A 22161-nucleotide genomic window follows, 5' to 3' on the forward strand; every position below is an offset into this window, starting at 1 on the left:
AAAAAAAGCAAATAATAATAATAACAATAATAAAAACGTGTAGGTGAATTATAATTTTTTGCGGTAAACTCACGTTATGTCATTCATTTTAATCTCGCTGATGACAATTTCAGCGACCGCCTTATCCGCCTCAAAGCCAAAGAAACGAATACTGTGTACGCGCGGCCACAACGTGATGCAGTTCCTGGATTTCCTATTCGGGAGATCCAACTACGTACTGTAGGTACGTGTACCGCAATATCTCTCCTCCTCCTCCTCCTCCTCCTCCTCCTCTTCGTGACCGTACCTCTGTTACATTATACTTTCTTCGAGCAGAACTCGCCACGCAAAGTTTCGAACTGCGGAGAAAATCATGCAGGCCAAACCGTTTTGTTCGCGGATGTAATTCCTCCCCCCTTCCCCCAACGCCCCGCGGTTTATTCAATGTTGGTGTTAAAAAAATATTCAAAACAAGTGGCGAAAAAGGAAAAAATTCACCGTCCGTTGACATCTGCGCAGGTCGATCAACTTGCGAGTGCAAGAAGAAAAGTTGGAAAAAAGGGTTGGTGATAAAAATGACGTCGTATTTGCTTTGGTAAGACGGTTGCGCGAGAGGCGAATAGAAGTCTTTTAGGCGGGATATTCTTGGTTCGACGAAAGGAGGAAGTAGCGCGTGATGTTGGCGTTAACGTCGATTTTTCTATTGTTGACAAAAGAAGCATTAGAAGAATGAGAAGGTTTAGGACGTCTGGCAATAGACGATACAGATCTGTGTTACGTGTGTTACGCACATGCGTATCAGGCACAGGCATGTATATGTATTACATAGAAAAGTGAGCGAGGGGTATGAGATATAAAAGCTCGGCAAAACGGCGGCAAAGCTCGCGATCACTCGGGCGCGTTCTAAATTTAAAATTATGTCAGAGGGCGGCTGAGGGTTTAAAATAGTCGAGGCCATTACTACTTCTTCTTTTTCTTCTTCTTCTTCTTCTTCTTCTTGTTTCATATTACTTTTTGTATTTTATTTTCTTCCCCCTGAAGCCCTTCTCCGTCTCTCTCAATGTACACCCGCGTCCGTAATGCAAACGCACGAGGCCTTGCACAAGAGTGCCGTCTGCATATATATATACGAGATGCCGTTGACGTTTATGACACGTGTACGTCAGACGCCCGCGATTATTCTTATAAGCAGGGTATCTAGCCATGTGACAACAAGGTTCTATAATAGGTACGCAGAGAGTAAATTCTATACGGAAAAGCTAATTAAAAATTTCTTACAATTTATTTATCTGCTTTCCTGTGCATATTACACGTAGGGGTGAAGGAAAGTCGAGAAATTTTTACGTCGAGTGACATGTGGCGAGAAAGAGAAAAGAAAGCTGGCACGCGCGTATTTGGACACGCTTTTTACAACCTGGTTGAAAATCAATCGCGAGCAAATCGCGCGGTGCGTGGTTGTTTTTTTTTTTTTGGTCTTTGTTGTTTCTTTCTTTCTTCTGCGGTAGTAACACCGTAAAAGGAGAACCACGAGATATCTCAAGCTTTCTCATGAACGGAGTTGTATGACTGTAACGAAGGAATATACGGAACGTATTATACATATGTGGGATATTATGTGTACTGTATACGTATACGCGTACATGAATCTTAATGTACTCGTGCGGATATTATGCAGACCCTGCACGACGTTGCCAGTCGCCACCGGCCATCTGTCAATTGTTTCTTCGATAAACGTCATCTGTCTATGGTGTAGACATGCATGGTATCCCCGTGATACAAATATTGCGCTTCACGGTCCATTATCAAAACAAACCTTCGCTATTACCCCGTTCGGTCTAAAGATACACCGTACACTGTATACAGATTCCGCGGTCGAGGCCAATTACACCGAAAATATAATATTTATTATTTCATTTCACGTCGGAAAAAAGCTTTCTGTATTCACAGGAATTTGTTTACGCTTGTTTGTATTATTCGTATATATTTGTGTTCCGACCACGGTTCGATTTACTGAAAAATTCTTTGGTCGAATCTGAGAAAGGTTTCGAACTAATATTCTCTTCTTCGACCGATCTCTCACACATTTTACTAGACATGCAAGATGAGATAGTATTTCGTAAAGAAAAAAGAATGTTGAGAGAAATGGGTGATAACTTTGGAATGGTTACGGTATAAGCTTCACAGAAGCACAGCAACGAACTCCGTTGCGTTATTTCGATATTTGAAAATTTTGATTTTGAAATACAAGGAAACTAAGATTACTCAAAAAAACTAATGAAAACCTGTGCTATAACTTCTCGAGGAGTACGCTTTTTGCAGAATTAAAACAATTGTGAAGAGGGTTTTCAAAAAACGAAAGACCTGGAGTAAAATCTGACGACTAATGGGAAAGAATGTAGAAAGATTAGAAAATAGAACGAGATATTTTTCTACCTGTCTAATTCAACTTTCCAAGTTACGATGTTCTACGAAACAAAGAGTTTCGCGTCTTTGAAAACTCAACACCCTGGCCCTTCTATTCTCCAATCGTTCTAAATTTCCACCCCCTCACAAAAAATTGACAAAACTCTCGACTCACCCGTCCGTGTAGTCATTAGTCTTGAGAGTCCCAGACCCGTTTGCAAATTCAGGCGGTGGGTCAGGGGTCGTCGGGCTGACGGTCCTCTTCTCGCGTTCCCCGAGTATGTCGTCTAAGTCGACGACGGGGGCGGCGCCTCTAACGGAGGCCTTCCTGACGAGGGAAGGCGAGGAGAGTATCTGTTGCTTAATCATGTCTGTGGTGGCGCCGTAGGTGAAGGGTTGGCTGGTCTGCCTGGCGTGGTAGGGAATGTCCTCGTCTATGAAGTCGATGTTCCCGGGTGGAGAGAAGGACTCGGTGCCGTTTTTTCGCTCCGGTGACCGACGGAAGTTAACGTCGAAGCTCCTTATCTCTTCCCGTCGTTCGATCGTGTCCTTCCTCAGGGTGATCGGGTCTTGAGGTTCGTTCTTCAGGGTCGAATAGCTGCTGCCACCGCTGTACGAAGGGCTGTCGCCGTTCTTCGAAGAGTAGCTTCGGTACGAATCCTTGAGCGTCGAGTAGTTTGACGATTGGTTGCCGCTGCTGTTGTAGCCTCGCGTCTCCCGGATGTACATCTTGTCGCTTTTGTCTGATCTGTAATTTTCTACCGGCGGTGGGTCTGGCATAGACTGAAATGAAACAGCACAAACGACGGGGAACGGTTAATCAGTAACACTTTCCTGATGGTGAATTTTAATTTTATCATTTAATTCAAATCTTAGATTTTATAATTTTTTCCAAATTTTACAAAATATACGTTTCATTTTATACGACATTGTCCGAAAAAAATTTTCGGAATCATTGACCTAGTTGTTCGGTTTTCTTTTTCTTTCATTCTTTCTTTCTTCTGCTCATGTTCTGTAAGACTCTCGACTCATTTATATTTCCCACAGCATGCCTCAGAGAATTGTGACGTGTATTTGTTACATGTAAACGAAAATTGCGATATAACGCTACGCTACGTTTCAAGTTTCACAATTACAGTAGATTGACGACACAAATTAATAGAATAACGAGTGAATAAAAAAAACAAGCTGCGTAAGTGTCGCTGTAATCCGCAGTCATCATCACTCCGTTTAGAATTCGACAAGTTCACGAAATACTGTCACAGAAAATGAACAATTTGTTTATTCATTATATGAACTAGAATTACTTTACAAAATGATAATTTGAGATGCACCGTACAGTTATCCGTATACAAGTTTCAGATTAATCCGAAAATTTATTGAAAATATTAAAAAGTCTTATTGAAATAATTTATCTACCGAATAAAATAAAATTTCATACCAATGATTGCGGAAAATTTGCGATAATGACGCCTAAAATTTATTCTGAATGATTTTATATCGTATCGCAGATGACAACAGATAATTGTACAGATTGAAATGAGAATAAGAAGAAAGAAATTTTGTAAGAATGCAGCAATAGTCCAGAAAATTTCTGTTTCGTATCCTTTGTCCCGGAATAATCACCGTCAGCGATTATCGGAGACATCGATAAATAACCCTCGGCAAGACTTTCCGTACTTGTTCGACAAGTGTTTATACCAACGTAAAAAAAAAAAAAAAAAAAAAACAATATCCAATGGTTTGAAATTTGAAAACGATTACTCACCTCGACAGTAAGCATCATATCGTGAAGGAGCTTGTCAAGATCGCCGTGGCTGTTGAGCCGGTCGTTTTCGGAGTCCGGCTCTGCTTCTGGAGGACTGGGTCGTTGCGGAGGAGCGCTGCTTATGCCGCTGTCCATCGACACGGTCAACGGGGAACCCCGGGGTCCGCCAGCGCCACCGGGATTAACGACTGCGTAGAGGGAGCCATCGATGGGGCCGCAGGTGTACCCCAAGCCTCTGGGCGACGTTTGAACCGAGGAACTGGAGGGCGGGGGCGGAGACAACGGCGTGTCGCGACCCTCTGAAAAACGAAATGAAGAGGGGGGGGAGGGGTTAGAAGAGATTTTTTACGCGGTTGAAAGAGAGAGAGAGAGAGAGAGAGAGAAGGGAGTTCGGTGTCGGGAGGGTTGTGGGAAATTCAGAAGGAGTGCCGGTGGGACGTCAGGTGCTAACCAAAACGAACACAATACTCGCTTCTGTTGTATTATTATATACGGATACCGCGTGCCAAGGATATGGGAAAAGTTTATGAGAGACGCGGTTGTTTGGGAAGGTGGATAAAGACGATGAGAATCTATTAGGAGCGTTTTTAACGCCGTGAAATAATTGTCGGGTACATTGGAAAGGAGTTTGCAATTTGATGATTCGAAACCGACACAGGATCGGATTATTGGAATGGGAAAACGATTCTTAAAGTATTATATAACGAAGCGACGAACGACGACAGAAAAAATTAACGATTCATGTATTTTGGCCAATTTTGTTGAACAGGACATATCGATAATAACTATCAAGAGATCGAGATTCGTGACTTTTGGATGCTCGTCGAATTGAGCAGCTCACGAAACTGTATTTTGATTCATGTAAGCCTGCCGAATTTTAAATGTCAGTGCAGATAGTGTCGCGTACGACTCTTAAAATATCCCATTCTAGGTCGTTCACATACGTGTACGAGAGATAGGAAATTGAATTGTATTAGAAAGAAAGAACTGGAATTTTCTGCTAATAATCGATAGGCGATAGGTTTCACGTTGCAAGTTAAAACTCTAACGATCATTTGTCATAGTTCGCAATTTTTTATTTTTTTTGCACGAATTTTGCTTCTAAAAGTCTTTAATAAATAAGACTTCGCATAAAATCGTTCCGACTCTCTGAATTCAATTCAGTGAAGGGTAATGCAAAAATTCCGTAGGTGGTAATACAGGCGTAATTTACAATTAGTCAATTCCCGTGTTACCGGTTACGTCATATACTTCGGCGACTCCAAGTTAGTGACGTAACGCTTGCGGTAGGTTAAATTGTAATAGTTCTTCTCGCAATGACTATTTACCGTAATGCATACACACATCTATACGTATACATTTCTGTCCATCTTAGGTCACAATTATCCTTCGAAGCGGTGAACAATCGACCATCCAATTCGCGGTAGAATGACCATAAGTAAGGGTTTCATCACGTCTATAAATACGCGTAACAACCGCTCGTATATAAGCTGTAAGTATGCATGCGATGCTTAAGAATGTCTTTATATTTTTAGCACGGTCATTGATGCACGATTAAATTTATCACCGTTGTGCACAACTTGTTTATTTCTCTTTTATAGCATGCTCAATATGCCTTTTCGTTTCTACTTACGTGTACATAAATATATACACATTTTTCCGAAACATTTTTCAACACCTATTTCACTGCAGTATGTAAAAAGAAAATGAATTTCAAAAATAGCGACAAGTTCACCCTGCAGGCGAAGAATTTCAGTTTTGTAGTGGTTCAAGACCTTGGACTAGTCACAGCAAAGCATCAACTCGAAATGACACAATCTACTAGGTAGATAAAGATGTATGCTGTTTTGAGATTTGCAAATTCAGTCTCACAACTGTATTCGGCAAAACAATCGCTCGATTTTCGAAGTAAGGAATTTTCGATAAGAAGAATTAAATCCAAATGAAGCGGCAACTGAGGAACGGTCCCTGGTCCTTTGAACTAGTCCTTATCAAGTGTATTAATTTATTCCATTTAGCCATCAATGCCGACAGATGTGTATATATATACATATATGCATATATATACACATGCCTGCTACCACTTCGGTATATGCAACAAAGAGAAAAATCTAAAGTGCTTTCTAAAGTGGTCACGAAGTGGTGGCTTCTCAGTTCCAGAACGATATCTGGCGTCTGGTGGTTGGATTATTATACATACGTATGCATATATCTTGCGTACATATGTAGACATATACATATACATGTGTGTATATGTATGTATCCTGGCGAACCATCGACGCGTTAGTAATTCGTATAAGAATTCACCCGCGAGAGCAGATATTTGCTCAAGTCATTCCTTTTCTTTGAACTCGTCGTCAAGGGGTTTCTTGATTGAATTTTTTTCATTTTTCAAACGTTCGAATCCTCGAGCCTTCTCCCTACACGGTTTCACCTTTGGTCAACCTGATTTATTTTACTTCTATATTCAGGTATATGAATACATTTACCGCAAGGTATTATTAGCCTCAAGTTACCGCGTGGGCGAAAAATAACGTGAACGAAAACTGGCTATTTCAGAATCGAAAATATTCTATAACCAATGATACTTGCGACGATTACGATAATTCTTGTATCCTTGACCCTTAAAGCGTTCGAGTTGTTTTGACCGCATGCAAATATTTCGACAGATGGACGGCGGCGAGGCGATGCAAATAATCTCTTAACGCGCCCACGTCATTTATAAAAACGCATATTACTCCAGTATGTATGCCTACACGTATGTATATTCGTTCCTGCAGCCTCCAGAACCGTCGTAAAACGAGTCGCTTGCATTATAGGTATGACACGTAACGCGTTGGACATTCTATACATCGTTTTAATTTTTTTTTTTTCTCTTTAATTTTTCCCGTTTCTTTTAAAGGCCTCGATCGTTGCGAAGCATTTTTGACAAAATGAATTTTGATTCTTTGTTTTCATACGGGCTTGTCGAAGCTACACGCCTACGCGATAACATTGTAACGCGACTTCTCAGGACGACGACGAATGCAGCATTGGACGGATGGATATGGTAGGCGCTACAATGAAGATCGACACAACCGCATGTAAAACAACAATAAAAGAATCGAGTAAAACGATCAGTGGTTGTCAAAGGATGTAATATAAACACACAATCAGGCGCACACACGAATAGAGGCCTATTGTTACGTAATTCGAACGGAACGATTTGTCCGCACTCGGCTTAAATGGTCAAGCTTCACCGCTCTGTCCACGCACATATACAACTTTGTTCCTACTATTATACCGCTACACGCGTATGTCAGAGATAAAATCTACCGCGGAGTATTTGGTTAGGCCATTGAATGCACCAGGTCCCAGATTCCGTCTCTAGACGATGGGAACAAGGATAAGAAGAAGAAAAGCATTGCTTGCAACGCGTGATTGATTGCGATAGCATATTTTCCTTCAATGTGGCGAGCGAATTTCAGGCTCGTCTATTTATCGTTTGTTTGGATACTTGTAAGAAAAAAATTTAAGAAAATAAATCAGCAAAAACGATCAATTTCACCAACAATTCACTCTACGCGGCAAGCTTCAACTCGGCCATATCTATGCACGCATACTTCTGTTCGTCTCTCGTTAATCTATTTATAGATCAGACCAGAGAGAGAGCGAGAGGAGAAAAAGAGAAGATTTCGTGGCGCCGGAAGCCGGCGTCACGCGATTAGTCTGCTTGCACGGTTGAGCTGCCCCGGATGAGGTCGGGGAGTCTGCGAAATCGGGATAAATCTCGTGTGGGAAGAAGCTTCTCTTAGCAAATGGCAATACCATCGACCCGTATCGTTCAAGGTATATTACAAGATTACTTTTTATCGTATTTGGCATCATCGTCGCCCGTCCGTTCGATCGCGATCGTAATAAGCAAAGACAGATAGAAAAATCCTCATCTGTAACGACCATCGGTCTCAAATAAGGGGTTTGATGGAGATATACGAATGCAGCGGAGCTGCGTAGATCACGAATGATTATTGACTGCAACGCTCATTGCCGCAACGCCCACGATAAATCCGCAATGACTTATACCTATCCACCGCTCCTATAAATCCCAGGGAGGCAGCGGCACGTGAATAAGGAAGAGATATTTATTATTCTATGTAAAACATAACGACGATGAAAAGTTCAATTGCACTGTGCATTATCCAATGGTCTGGGTAAATTTTTTTTTCTCTCCACTTTTGGAGTCAGTTTTTGAGAAGCTCACCGAACAAGCTTGTCGCTGAAATTATTCCATAGATATGTTATTTAAACTATAACACAATGAATGTTATTTTTCATCCTCCATTACCCGAGGTCGAACAGAGTAGGTACTAAATCTTTTGATCTTCTCATCATTTAGCCACGTCCGGCCCTCGTCACTTGCCGTTATGTATAACCAGCCAGCTCGTTATATTGTCTTATTTGGCGAAGACGCCTACCTGCACCCACGACGACGACGACGACGACCGAAACTACGTCTTGATTTGGTCACAGCCTCGAGTGCTGTTCCTTCGAGAATTCGAGAAGAGATAAAACCTCGAGTTCAACACCTCTTCCGCTCCTGCACTGTGTCTAACCACTCCATCCAGTTTCGCAAACACCGTGTTAATTATTATTAATAAAATGCGTGCACGTGAGATTGGTAAGTAAAAATCCTTTTTGATTTTTTTTTTTTTATTTTTGTTGTTTTTTAATAGAAAAAACCGAATTCCCGACAGTCTAATGTTTCGCCAAGTTTACTCACTTCGCCTAGTTTGTTCAAATATCTTTCCAATATTGTGTCGTTCTATCCTCGACTTTAAACGCTGTTCAAACAGCGTTTATTTCCTCATTTTTTCTCCAAGCTTCTTCGATTGAATATTCAAATTGACAGGTGGTAGGAAATTTTTCAGCATCATTACGCAACTAGCCACGTATACCGATTCGGAGAGCCGTTTTTGTTCCAACGTTTTAATCACCACTGCGACGGACACCGTCCTGGCTCAAAGGATCGCGTCAACTGCGACGAGCCGTAAGGCGGGCCCAATGATTTTGCTCGCGTTTTGCAGGCCTGACCGAACGCTGGAAGCTTGCAAATATCACGCAGAGCCTCGTTCATTCGCGTGTACAGCAGGTACGAAATCCTGCAGAACCGCGCCTCAAACTCTCACTCTCGCAAGGCATACGTGTCGAGCCTATCTTGGGATATATGGAGCGGCGATGCCCGTGTGGTCCCGTTGAGAATGCCTGTATTTTATACATTTGTACGCATCGATACACGCGTATTGCATATGTACACCTATGAATGTAGCCAATACGGCGGCACGAACCCGGTGCTGAAACACTCGAGAGTTCTCTTAACTCCTTCCCTCTTTTTCTCTCCCTCTCTCTATCCTCTCTTCAGCTCACCGAGCGCCCACAGTCGGACCTTTTAGGGTAACCAAACCTTCGGCATTACATGCGCGAGAGTCTCTGTATAATATCCCGCCTTGTTCAACGCTGCACAGTGCGGAAAATCCTTAATCGAGGAAATTTTCGCGTCAAATCGTAATGACTATTTTTCGATTTTACTCTCTTACGAACCGCGGCAAGAGATCGCTCCCAATTTTCTGTACCAACGAAATTAGCCAATTAAAAACAAAAGAAAGATCATGCCGTTTCTCAAGATTCAATTTATGCAAAATATGTGTAATGAATCTTATTCGGTCTGTATTACAGTGGGTTTGATGTTGAAAAACTCGAACACTACTTTGAATTACAAAATCGCCTCAATTTTTTCGTAAAAGTATGTAAAATTTATCCTGACTTCCGTGAAACGGACAAACTTCTAATTGTAAATCACAAAGATTTTTATTGAAAAAATTGCGCAGTTAGTTGATTGAAGCGATGCTGGCGCAGACTTCGGTAATAATTTGAATAACAATAATACGATCGAAAGAAGGGATAAACATCTATCAAGCAGGAGTTTGATTGATCGTGCAATGCTTCGTCTGAAATTGAACGCATACTTCACGGCACCGAAACATCGAGTATCGATCGTGATCTCGATCGTTGACGCGCGCTGCACTCACAAGATTGAGGATAGCATGAATGGGCCGAGACTCTTTCGTAACAGGATATTAGTCGTATACAATATGCGCACTATAAGCTCGTATTTAAAATCGCAAGGCCGTCGGTCATCACACGTGTAATATTCCTCGATGCTCAGACGCGTGACGCGAAATTACAACCAACGTCAGACGAACGTGTCCTGCATGAAAAGCTGCACTGCATGCATCCACTTCGCGCATCGCGGTGATTGCCGGTAATTAATCGGCTTAAGGGCCCTGAGCTTAGCTCCAGGGTTTCGGCCCTACGTCTCCGGCATTTCAATGAACCAATAAGTAGGGCTGTACAAATACGAGGAGGTTCCGATTGAATGCAACCGGCGCATTTTCCAAGCGTCAGAGGCTGGTACTGCTTGGTGAAAAATAAGTCTAAGCTGATTGGTTGTTGTAACGCTTTGATATTGTATTACACAGACACAGATTTGTAACAGTTGCAGGAACGCGACTATTAACTGGGACAAGGACGCGTCTCATAGACGTGTTTCGCAGACTTGGGTTGGGTGTATCGCTCTTGCAGAAAATCGTACCAACATGCATATAATACACGCTGTTTCGTCTCCGATGCAGTTCGCATTGCCATTAGACGGCTTGAGTCGGCTTTGCACTACTTTCGAACCGTACACCATAAGGCAAAAACGGAACAAAGTGAAATTAGTAATCGATACAGATTGCAAGTCTTGCTGCGTGTGCAATTTCCAAACGGACCAATGAATAACCAAAAATACAGACGTTTGCTCGAATTTCTGTTATATGGTTGCGCTCTTTCTTCTAAACATGCTTGTACAGAATTTGAGTGCAAGGAATCGCTTTTATTTTGGAGCAAGATATCATCAGGCTGTGATTGATAATACAGAGAATGACAAACGATGAATCGACGTATTTTTCATAACTCATATCGGAGCGTTGCTGCTGTCTTGTGACATCGTGAACGTTTGCTCTTCTCTTCATTTGACAACGTGCTTTGATGCCGAGAGCTTGATTGTAGATTACCGATTAATTTTAATTTCAATTTTTAAATCCAGCCGTTAAAACTGCAGGGAGGCAAATATCTCTGGACCAGAATTCTTCCATTTTTTTATTCGATAGTTCCTTCCCTTTTTCTCCCATTCAAATTGTTGACATACGATGTCACGAATAACCACGTGATAAATTTGCAGCTTCACTATGTGCATGTATACGCATTTTAGAGAAAGACAATTTTTCGAGTCTTATTCTCACACCAAAGCTGTGTCAACCTAGCAGCCACCTTGAGAAAAGCCACGTGTCTCGATGATCAATTAACTCGGCTGTGTACACGTCGTTTAAATTATTTATTCGTTCCTCACGCGAAACGCTCTGCTCGTTGCCCGCAGAGCTGTTGAAATGTATTATCCAACATGTAGGACGGTGGAAACCGAAATCGCCGAAAGCCGATGTTAATTTTCATCGAGAAAGAATCGCACTCGACATTTGCGCGAATTTATATCCTTGTAAGGCTCTACAAGAGGCTGAACGGAAGAAAGAAACTTTCTAGGAATGGACTTTCTCGAACCACCCGTAAATGCATGCGCCATGCTCCTGTATAGTAGCAGTTTCAGTACGTTGACCGGAATTTCGATCTACCATTTCGATTTTATTTTCTCCACTCCGAATTTCGAACTACATGTCACCGATTTCCCCTCGTTTCGTTCAACGGTTGTCGTCGAGATTTATAATTAAACTTTCCTGATTTTTCCATGTATTAAACAGGACGAAGAAGACTGGTTGATCATTTAACAAAAGAAATAGAGCAAAAAAAAAAAGAATGAATAATGTAATTCCTGTTTTATAAATAGATTTCAACATCGCTGGAGCATCGAGACTGCGCTGCAGTTACCGTTTAGAATTTCGAGATGCTGCATGATATAATAATCCGTACTTGCGTAAGACTGAATTAATTAATTACAAATTTCACGTATCTTGTTGTGGTGTTGGGAACGTTACCTTTGATCTCTCAATCAGGTCGAAGTAGATATGGAAAGAACAACCCATAGATAAATACATCTTTTTTTTCTATTTTTTACCGCAACTTTTACGCATCGTTGTGAGAAAATGCGTTCATTTCCTGCGGACGTTTAAAGGTGTATACATACGTAGCTGGTATTACGATAATATTATCGATCACGACTGGCCCAGATAAAATTAATCGCTTTATCGTACATCGGTGGTATAAGCCGATAAGGAATATATCTCTTGTAAATTCCTACGGTCAAGGATGAATTTAAATAACAGTGAACGCACGTTTTACTATATTCGTATCACAGGAAAATATTGACACGGATCAAATTTCACCGAAAGAACCAAACTTGCATTTTCCCCGCTGGTTACTTTTTATTTCAACCTCGCAATCTTCGCGAAAATTGTAATCAAGATTGAACAAAAATCTGTCTTGTAATGGGCAAAAATATTTTCTTGTTCGCCGTGTTGAAACCGTCCAACAGATGATTGTGAAAATTTTTAACATTGGGGCTAAAATAGGAACGGGGAAGGTCTACTCACTCAAGGAAAAGACGATACTTCGATCCTGCGGCGATTCGTCCTGCCGGGAGGCTGCGGTTCTGGCTAAAAATTCATCACCCTCGACGATAATGTAGTTCGCGATCGAGCGCAGCGGTAAAATGACCAAGTAACTGAAAACTCGTTGGGCAAATATGTCGAGCAAAGCGTCTGCGAACGGATCGCGGATCGTACTGAGGTGATGCTGTTGGATAGCAGGAAGGCCCGTGTCGGGGGACGCGCTCGAAGCAAACCTCGCCAGGAATAACCTCACAGTTCTGCCCCACTCCTCGTTCGAAAGGAACATCGCCCTACCATCGCCGTCTATGCGCACCTCGATTCACGTACAATTTTTCCACCATGTCAAAATACGTGACAGAATTACTCTTTTTCGAAATTCTTTCCCGTGTCGAAAAGGGAGCAATTCGCAACAACCGTTCGTGAGAGAAAAGAACTCATCCACGGAACTGCACCAATGTTCTCCGGAAAGAGTATTTCTCGTCGATTGTGGTACCGTCACTGAGGATCAACTTCGTTAAAACGCACTAATTAGCTGATTCAATATCAGCGATTAGGATTAGGTAGCCAGCCGAGTGATAAGAATGTTTTGTAAATTTCTTTGGGAGCAGAGATTTCAACATTCATGGTATTTGTAGGTAGAAAATCTTTTTGTCGGAACAAAGAATTGTCGGCAGTTCCTTTAAAGGGTAACTAAATGGCTTTACTTTTCTACAAGTCTACACGGAATAATTACAACCTATGTACTGCTTTTCAATTTCTCGAATTTGACACTGACGCCGATCCTCCGAGAAATTGGAATTCCGTTACGGTGCAACGGAGGGCACGGGTGTGTGTACAAATCATAAATGTGGGTATTTGGAACGGTCATGAAACGGTTGACGTAATGGGTGGTAATTTTTATAAAGCACCGTTTGTTCTACCGTGAATATTAAATCTGTTACAGCTGACTGCCCACGGTATTATCATATGAACGTCGACTCAATGAATCCTAATTTACGAAACAATTCGCCACAGTTCCTCGGTAATGAAGACTATCAAACCCGAGATTACACGCTCGCGAGTGAATCCAGCTCGCTTACAGAATCGGAATTTTAACCAACGTAATAACTTTGTCCAGTGAGCAGGCATAATTTATTCATTTTTTTCTTTATACTAGTATAATCAGAAACAATACCGAATACGCAGTACGTATACGGGTTCGTCGAAAACTGTCGTGGAAGTGAAAATGAACCGACGATGGCTTGAGTTCCGAACGGTGTTTTTTTTCCTATTTTTTTTTCAATCTTCTTTCCGGACCTTGTTGACCGGTAGAGCTTGAAACCCGACGGATATGATGTATCGGAGTGCAGAAAGGTAAACGGTCATTTATTTGCGACGATGCAGAACGGAAGGGTTGAGTCAGACTGCGGAGTTGGCAAAGCTCCCGTAGGTATGTAGGTATAAGAGGCCGCTAGGGTAAACTTAAGCTGTGAGTATTGTTAGAAGCGTGATTCAATCCCGAACCTGTGGCAGCCATAAGCTCAAGGTCGTCGGACGAGTGCGATCTCGACATCGATATCGGAAATTGCAAGGCCTCGAACACACCTAACCGACGTTTTGTAGTACGATAAAACACGCGACAGTGATTTGCGTGCAAACAATTCACCGGCGAAATCTCGTCCACTTATCTTCTCTGATTAAAGTCCATTCAATTATCGATCAACGCCATGATTTTCAGATTTTTTTATCAATCCCGACGCGTTTGTTTCTTTTTCACCGACGTTCCCGCGATTCGCCAAGCCAGTTTCGGATAAAGGTTCAATTTTCGAACCCTTGGTGAGGGATCTTCTCTCTTATTAATTAATGAATTAATTGAAATGCAAACATACGAGATTGAAACGGCCTAACTCGTCTTTTCGAATATTAGCTGTGAAATTTATTTTATTATGTCCGTATAAGCAAAATATTGTTAAATCATGTTAGGGGAAAAAAACGGGAAAAAAAATTTGCTTTCTTATCTCAGAGCCTGAAAATTTATCTCTGTTAATTCTTCAATTTTTCGCGATGTTGGAAATTAAATTGATAACACGCTAACGTTATTCGGCGCAAGAATAAATCTAAGATGTAATTTCTTCAGATTTTATCAATTTCATAGATTTCGAACAAACTTTTCCGGTATTCCTCGATTAATTAAAACAACATTTCCATTTTTCTCATCAATCCGTCGCCTAAACTATTCTAAGCTCAGGTATACAGAAGTTAATCCGGTCGAAAAAGGAATTTGAAAAATCTTATACGATGGTATTTATAGATGCCTATTTCGAGAGGCTTGATTTCCTCTCTTTTGTTTCTGTTATCCTAAGCTGCGAGCGAGTACGTGTAAGATATCCGTTTCTGGTAAATTTCTCGCGCGGCTTCATCGCCGTCTCGAGCTTGAGCTTGAGTTTTCGATTTCGGCACTGCAGGATACGTGTTGCCCTATAGATCACTCACTCAGCTGTTTACCATTTTTAAATCCATTTGTTTGTTCAGACCGACTCACCGTCCTGTTTACCATCCGGGGACCGACTGCGGGGGCGTGGCGGCGGCACGTAGAGTGCGGTAATTCGGTGGATGGGGATGTGTTACATTTTAGAGTCAAGAGATATACAGAGGGCATGAGAAGTTGCTACAAACTTTTATGTTACCTTTGAAAATAGAGAGCCCAACGCGGTCAAAGAGAGCATAAAAAAGAACGATCAAATTCCGTGGGAAAGCAAGCTTTTCAGACCCCCATTGTTTTTTACACATTGAATTTTGCTGATCAACAAAGGAATGGAAAGAAAAATCGTACGCGGTAACATTTGTTTTAAGCCTTTCGAATTCGAGATTGATGAGAAAAAAGCATCGAAAATTCAACTTTTCAACTACAAATTACCTGTGACGTAGCACAAAAAATTGCGAACGTGAATTATTGTACGGACCATGAAACGCGTGATTTTACAAAAGCTTATCGAAGCAGTAGATATTGCTCCGAAATTCGACTAACTTCAAACATCCTGAATAGGACGCTTTCGGGAATAACGGCGATCATAAAATTAAAAATTTATACCACGCCCGTGGTTATCATATTTTATATACAGCTCAAGAATCGTAGTATATATTTTTATACCCAACACGTCGGAAAGAATAAGGCTATAGGAAATTATCATGGTCGTATAGATTTTTTACATATACATATCGATTTATGTGTAACTAACGTGTACACTGTACATCAATTTAAGTCAAGCATTTATCGGCGTGCGTCAGAGGGAGAGAGAGAAAGAGAGAAAAGTGGGGATTAACCGAGTGAGCAACCGGAATGGTACCGAATTAAATGAAATCAAACGAAATGGCACTAATTGCTTTTTGAGTGGTAAAATTATCGCTGCTGCGAAACACTTTTTGCCAATTTTTTTCAACGCGGTAGCAAAGCTACATGCGTGCTTATAATCAATCTTAAAAGAATTTTGACTTGTCACATACAAAAACGTTTGATCTTGACCTCAATCCTCGATAAGTTTCGATTGTTTGTAATCCACAAAAAAAGTCTACAGATCTTTTTCCACGAATTTGTTTCAACCGGCTTCGAATCAATTTGTTCGTTTGCCTTGCCAAAACCTAAAATATTTCGTTAATTGGGATAGAAAGAAAAGAAAAGAGTGAAAAAAATTTAACCGACTAGAATTATAAGCGTGAGAACAATCCGTTGAATCGATCAATTATTTCCTGATCAATTGTAATCGAAATCCCTCCAGATGAACAAGGTGATATTAAACAAAACCTGCCGGTTTGGAAAAACGGAAAATCTCGATCGGAGTCCTCACGATAAAGAGCAAAACTCGAATTTCTTCACTCTAATTTGAATCAAACTCACCGTCGTCGCTGATTTCCAGATTCGTGTAGCTGTCCCAGTGCAAAATGGGGTCGTGGTGAGCCGAGGCATGAGGCACCGCGGGGGTGGGTGCTGGAACAGGACCAGCGACGCCATCCTGACGGCGGGCGTCGCTTGCGAAGTAGAGGGTGACGACGCTGTCGGCCGGACATCTGGGATCCTCACAGGCGATGTCGAGTTCCGACCGAGGGAACGAAACCACGTTCTCGGTGATAACGCAGGTGTGGAACTGAAAATTACGGGGGAAGGATTAAACAAAAGGAATAAGAAAAGAAAAGAAAAAAAAAAATACAACCCGAAGGTACTAGCGAAATTCGACAACCTAAATTGTACAGAGAAAAATATGAGGTTTGGAGTTCTAGATCGACTGCAAAGACCGTGAGGTGTAAAATTTGGTGTGAAACTGACAAGGTAAAATTTTTTTCAATCTTAAAGCTTGTCCTCACCTGCAGCGAGAACATCGCCTCTCGGCTTTGTTTCGAGTAAACGCGATGATAGCACTTTATCAGTATGTCACCGCGGAGTCTGAGGCCTCCAAGATTAACCGTGAACTCTCGGGCGTTTGTCACCGAGTAAAGGTCGGAGGTGTAGACCGGGGTCAGACCTTCGTAGACTTTCAAGAAGGCGCGACATCCCGTCGGCTCGAATTGCGGTACGCCCAGAACCGTCAGGTGTGTAAGGTAAAGTGGAGACGGGCTGATTCTCAGCGAGCCGGATAAAAGACCGCTGAAGTACTCGACGTACCTGCGCATATTCGGGGTGAAACGATTTTTGTTTTTTTTTTTTTTTTTTCGAGAGAGAAAACAAAAATCGAAGCATTTTTGTCTATGCATTTATACGGCAGGTTGAAAACTGCAAGAACTGCAACCAAGTCTGTATGTTTTAGAATCAGCGATATTCGATTGCTAATTGGAAAAAATGATTATTTTGTTCACATGTTTTATACGGGTACAAAAATTTGATTCATTCTACGACAAGACTCAATTTAGGAAAAGAGGAAGGGTTTGTTAATCGATTGATCTTCTCAACTTTTTCTGCCAATTCTTCATTCATCCTCTTTTCGCTTACCTGCGATGCGAGGGAACGTGGAGCGGCCCGATTTTGTCGTCGAGGAACCTCCTCATTGCGAATCTGTCTAATGCCTGATCTCTGCTACCGCAAATACTGCTGTAATTCATGTATGCTGAAACCGCGACGCCGAGACGTTCCTTGCCGCCCCTAAGACGATGGAAAGAAAATGGATTGACTCCAATTTTGTTTTATGCAAATTCATCCATTTTCATATGATAATCGGTATCCAGGGACTTTTCAAGAAGTAATTTTTCCGTATTCAAATTTTGAATCGTAAAATTAGAAGCGATATGCGGGTGATTGGAAATAGTCAAAATTAAAGTCTGGCGCTTTATTTTCATAAACTTGAATTCGTTTTCCAATTACACACATATTTTCTGAAACATTTGTTTTAATCTCGAGATCTAGGTTTCGGTATTCAAATATGAACACTTCTACGACGATCATAGCAAATGCTGACAAGAATACTTTCGTAGTTCGTCAAAAAAGTAACTCACCTAGCATGCAAAACCGCGACTCTGTTAGGCGCGGCGTTTAGCCAAGAATCGAGCTCCTTGCAAAGAGCGCAGAGTCGCTCTAAACTCGGTGCTAAGTTTTGCGGCCATCCTGACTCCCGCGTATTTGGCTCGTTGGTTCGTCCGGGTGAGGAAAGATTGAAGATCTGGAAAAGGGCGAAGGCAACGATCGAATTACCGATAGTAATTATCTTACGGTAATTGGCTTCTTTCTTTTTTTTCCCAATTTCATTTGGTCCGTCAATTTTTTTTTTTTTCTTGTTTTCGTTTTTTACCACGTAATTGTCCCCGTGTTTTCCTCGCAGAAGGGTCGTCGCGTGGTCCAGGATCCCTCGGGCGTCTTCCTTGTACCACAAGGCAATTATCCTTTCGGTGACGTAGCTCAGCTCCATCACTTCGCTCACTCGGCTGTTTCCGTTCCCTCCGATTGACACTGCGTCAGCTCCGACGCCAGGCGTCCGCGGCCTCGTCATCGTCGTCGTCACCTGGATAACAAACATTTTTCCATGGGTTCGACAAGGACTTTTAGCACATTGACAGACCATGTTATTCCCTTTAAATTTTAATAATATATATAAAAAGAAAAATAGTGAACACTCAGTTAGTTGAGACCAAATGTAATATTACTCGGATTTTCAATTCTTTATCTATGCGGTTGGATAAAAAAATATAATGACATTTTTGTGATATAGCCGGTTTCGATTCATTATATACAGCAGTGCTCAAAAATATTTCGATAGTATAAAATTTGTTATTATTTGGATCCATCGTTTTTCTTTAATTTGTTTATTTTTTTCTTTATTTCAACTTCATTCTCCAACGAATGAGATTTAATTTTCTACAATTATGTAGAACATCGAATTTCTTTCAATAAAAAATATTATTGATTTTTTAATTTAATATTAATATTTGCAATTAACCCAATTACTATATTTGTCAAAATACTTTTGAGCGCTGCTGTGGAATACGTTTTCAATTGTCGAAACAAATTTCGTACTCTATAGAACGGTTTTTTTTGCCCCGTGTATAAATTTGTCTAAATGGGTTCTATATGCTCAACGTTTCTTTATATTCCCTGGACTTCTCTGCATAATATTGTATACATGTTGCAAATAACGTCGATATGACGTGTTTTCCCTGATGCCCGATACCGATTTAGATGTGCAATCTCTGCAACACGATGGACACGATGCTTCAACGCAAATGAGAGAAAAAACATAAGTGGAAAAATACCGGAAAGGATCAGCCGACTGTTATAACTTCACGCTTGACTTCGTGAGAAAATCCTAACACATTGTAACTGTTTGATTGTCAGCGCTTACGTGTAAAGAAAAGTGAAGGCTATTGTTATTTTGCCGAGGTAATAGCCGTACTTTTTTGTTCGTATGCGCGCTAATCTGTGTTTGTATTAATAAATAGTGGGCAGTAGCTATTTTCTTTTGTACATATAATAGGTGCGATTATTTTTCCCCTAATCACGCCCTACATGGTCCGATATTATTCGACCATCGGCGTATAATACATACGAATGCGTACGGACACAGACATGTATCTATGGTCACGATGTATTTCGTTGTTTCTGTTCATCTCGTACCGGAACCCAATCACACAAGTTGAACGAAGTTTTTCATTCCCCCCGCGGTGTGGGCCGTATACATCCACACAGATATAGGAATGTAGGTACACACGCTGACCGGCTTCCTTAATTAACTGCAGTAATTGAACCGTCAACTTTTTATTGTTCGGATATCAAAAGGCTCATTATTGCCGCTCAAGAGGGATGAGAAGGCACGATTTTAATTGCCAACGATTATCCAAACTGCCTTCCTTCGTATGCTGCAGCAGCATCAGCTGCAGCTGCGCTATAATCGACGAATTGTAAAAATGAATAGCCACGATTCTCTCGCCTCAAATTATCGACACGAATTATTATTCGTACGTACGTATCCTTCGTGCGGTGTAAACTGTACAGATAAAATAAAAAAGTAGAATAAAATAAAAAAAAAAATCAAACAAAAATCACAGAAAAGTCAAGGAATGCAAAAAGCGTGAAAAAACGATGCATAAACTAAACGCGCGGCTTACCCTCGTCGTGTAAACGGGCCTGTAGAATATTTTAACAAGAAATTTTGCCTCGGGCATCGCACGCGGTAAACTTCTTGCACGCTAATACACATTTATTGGGAAGATGATGTTTCTTCGCGGCTCAACTCGTACTGCGTTAATCTCGCGTGTTTCGCGATACTTGCCGAGGCATCGCGGAATGTATTATACGCGCGTGTATAGGTTTGATAGCTTCTTCCTCGTTTGGAGCAAGGACGTTATTATACGCGTACGTACGTAAGCCTAGATATAATCAACGTTGCGCAACAAATGCATGTCGGTATGTAGGCAGATGCGTAATTTCTACGACATTCACGCTCGGCGACGTCCAAACTGCTCGGTACATCAGCTTAAATGTGACTTGAATCGTTACGAAAACTCCCGCCGGATTCGGCCATGGTCGCTACACGCGGACGTAGCTGCGTCTTGGGTTGCCTATCGTTCTGCATTACCGATTCCGGTAATCGCGTCGGTCATAGTAAGCCCCGTTTTATCGACTCTCCGATTCCCGCCGTTAGTAAAAAATTTCCGTCTAATTTAGTAGCTACGAGTAATGACTGCAGATTTTTTTGTGCTTATTTGATTATTTATTTATTAATTTTTTTTGTTCCTTTTCATCAATCTTTCTTTTTCCCATCCTGACAAAAATTAACTTTAATAATGGTGCGTGGCGCAGCCTGAACAACTTGGAATTGATATTGCAGTGACCGAAAGCCGGTTCTTCTTTTTTTGTTTTTGTTTCTTTTTTCTGTTGTTCCTCTTCTTTCCAACCGCTCAAACGTGACATCAATCGGTAATTCGGACCCGGAGGTAAAACCACAAGATACTCGTCGGCTGCAGACCACGCACGGCTATAACTTATAGGCACGTTTCAACCCCAACGAATTATATTTAGAAACGTGTAATGAGTTTTTGCCGGTTGAAATATGGCACTAAAATTTTCAATTTGCTGCCGTCGTTTTGTGGTTACGTGCAATTTTCATTTGCATTTATTTGTGTACTGAACGTTTGAAAGGAAATGAACACCTCTCACGTTAGCTCTTAAAGTACGTTCGCGAACGTTCGGAAAAATGTTTAAACACCAAAAGCAATTGCTGTAGGGCACAAAAAGTGTTCTTATATTGAAATGAAATTACAGTGAAGAAAAACGCTTGAACTTTGGCATTCCGAGATCGCATACGAGTCATTCGAAATTGATCGACGCCTTTTTCAATTTCTTCTTTCCCAAGGGCACTTGAGCCCTGGCCTTTTCCTGACATACGACTACTCGTTAATTATTTGCCGGATGTTCATACATTGCACTCGTGCGAAAGGCTAACGAGCAATTCTTAACTCAATTATATCTGATAAACTTACAATTGCTCACGTTTGATATTAATTGAAACTAGAAGAAGAAAAGGTCGAAGATACGTTACACGATGAAAACTATTCTCCTCATCAATTGCAGTTAACAGTCGCGTATACACGTATTCAAGCCGATAATAAATTGATTGCCATTCAAGAGAAATGCACTGTTAAAATATTAAACTCGAGAAAAGGTAGAAATGAAGAGTGATGAATAATAAATTGGGTAATTTAACAGAAAATTCTTACCTGTTTCGACCGAGAAATCGTGTTGGTGGTATTCTTCGACGGGGCTTCATAGTTGCTGTTGTGCTGTAACACAAATAGTGAAAATGTGGTGTTAATTACTTTTCAAAATATCTTACAAATGCTTTATAGGTGGGACTTTTGAAATCGTGTACACTCGGAACAGAAAATAAGTACGTGATACTATTTCTGAACGAGTGAAAG

At 41.1% G+C, this 22161-nt stretch overlaps 1 protein-coding gene across 11 annotated transcripts in view; it reads right to left on the bottom strand.

Annotated features, from left to right (window-relative positions):
- The window catches only part of LOC107222459 (tensin-1), a 99797-nt gene that overhangs the window by 12428 nt on the left and 65208 nt on the right, over window positions 1–22161 (bottom strand). For 10 of the 11 annotated variants that reach the window (XM_015661838.2, XM_046732756.1, XM_046732755.1 and 7 more), the window contains 8 exons: window positions 21961–22023; window positions 18540–18749; window positions 18247–18410; window positions 17747–17896; window positions 17125–17422; window positions 16661–16907; window positions 4151–4449; window positions 2558–3165 (listed from right to left, as the gene is read on the bottom strand). In XM_015661838.2, the coding sequence (XP_015517324.2) occupies window positions 2558–3165; window positions 4151–4449; window positions 16661–16907; window positions 17125–17422; window positions 17747–17896; window positions 18247–18410; window positions 18540–18749; window positions 21961–22023 (2039 nt within the window). Of the gene's footprint in view, window positions 1–2557; window positions 3166–4150; window positions 4450–16660; window positions 16908–17124; window positions 17423–17746; window positions 17897–18246; window positions 18411–18539; window positions 18750–20349; window positions 20441–21960; window positions 22024–22161 lie in introns of those variants that run through there. The other variant, XM_046732762.1, reaches the window with a different exon arrangement.

Source organism: Neodiprion lecontei, chromosome 2 (genome assembly GCF_021901455.1).
Source record: "Neodiprion lecontei isolate iyNeoLeco1 chromosome 2, iyNeoLeco1.1, whole genome shotgun sequence".
Lineage (NCBI taxonomy): Eukaryota > Metazoa > Arthropoda > Insecta > Hymenoptera > Diprionidae > Neodiprion > Neodiprion lecontei.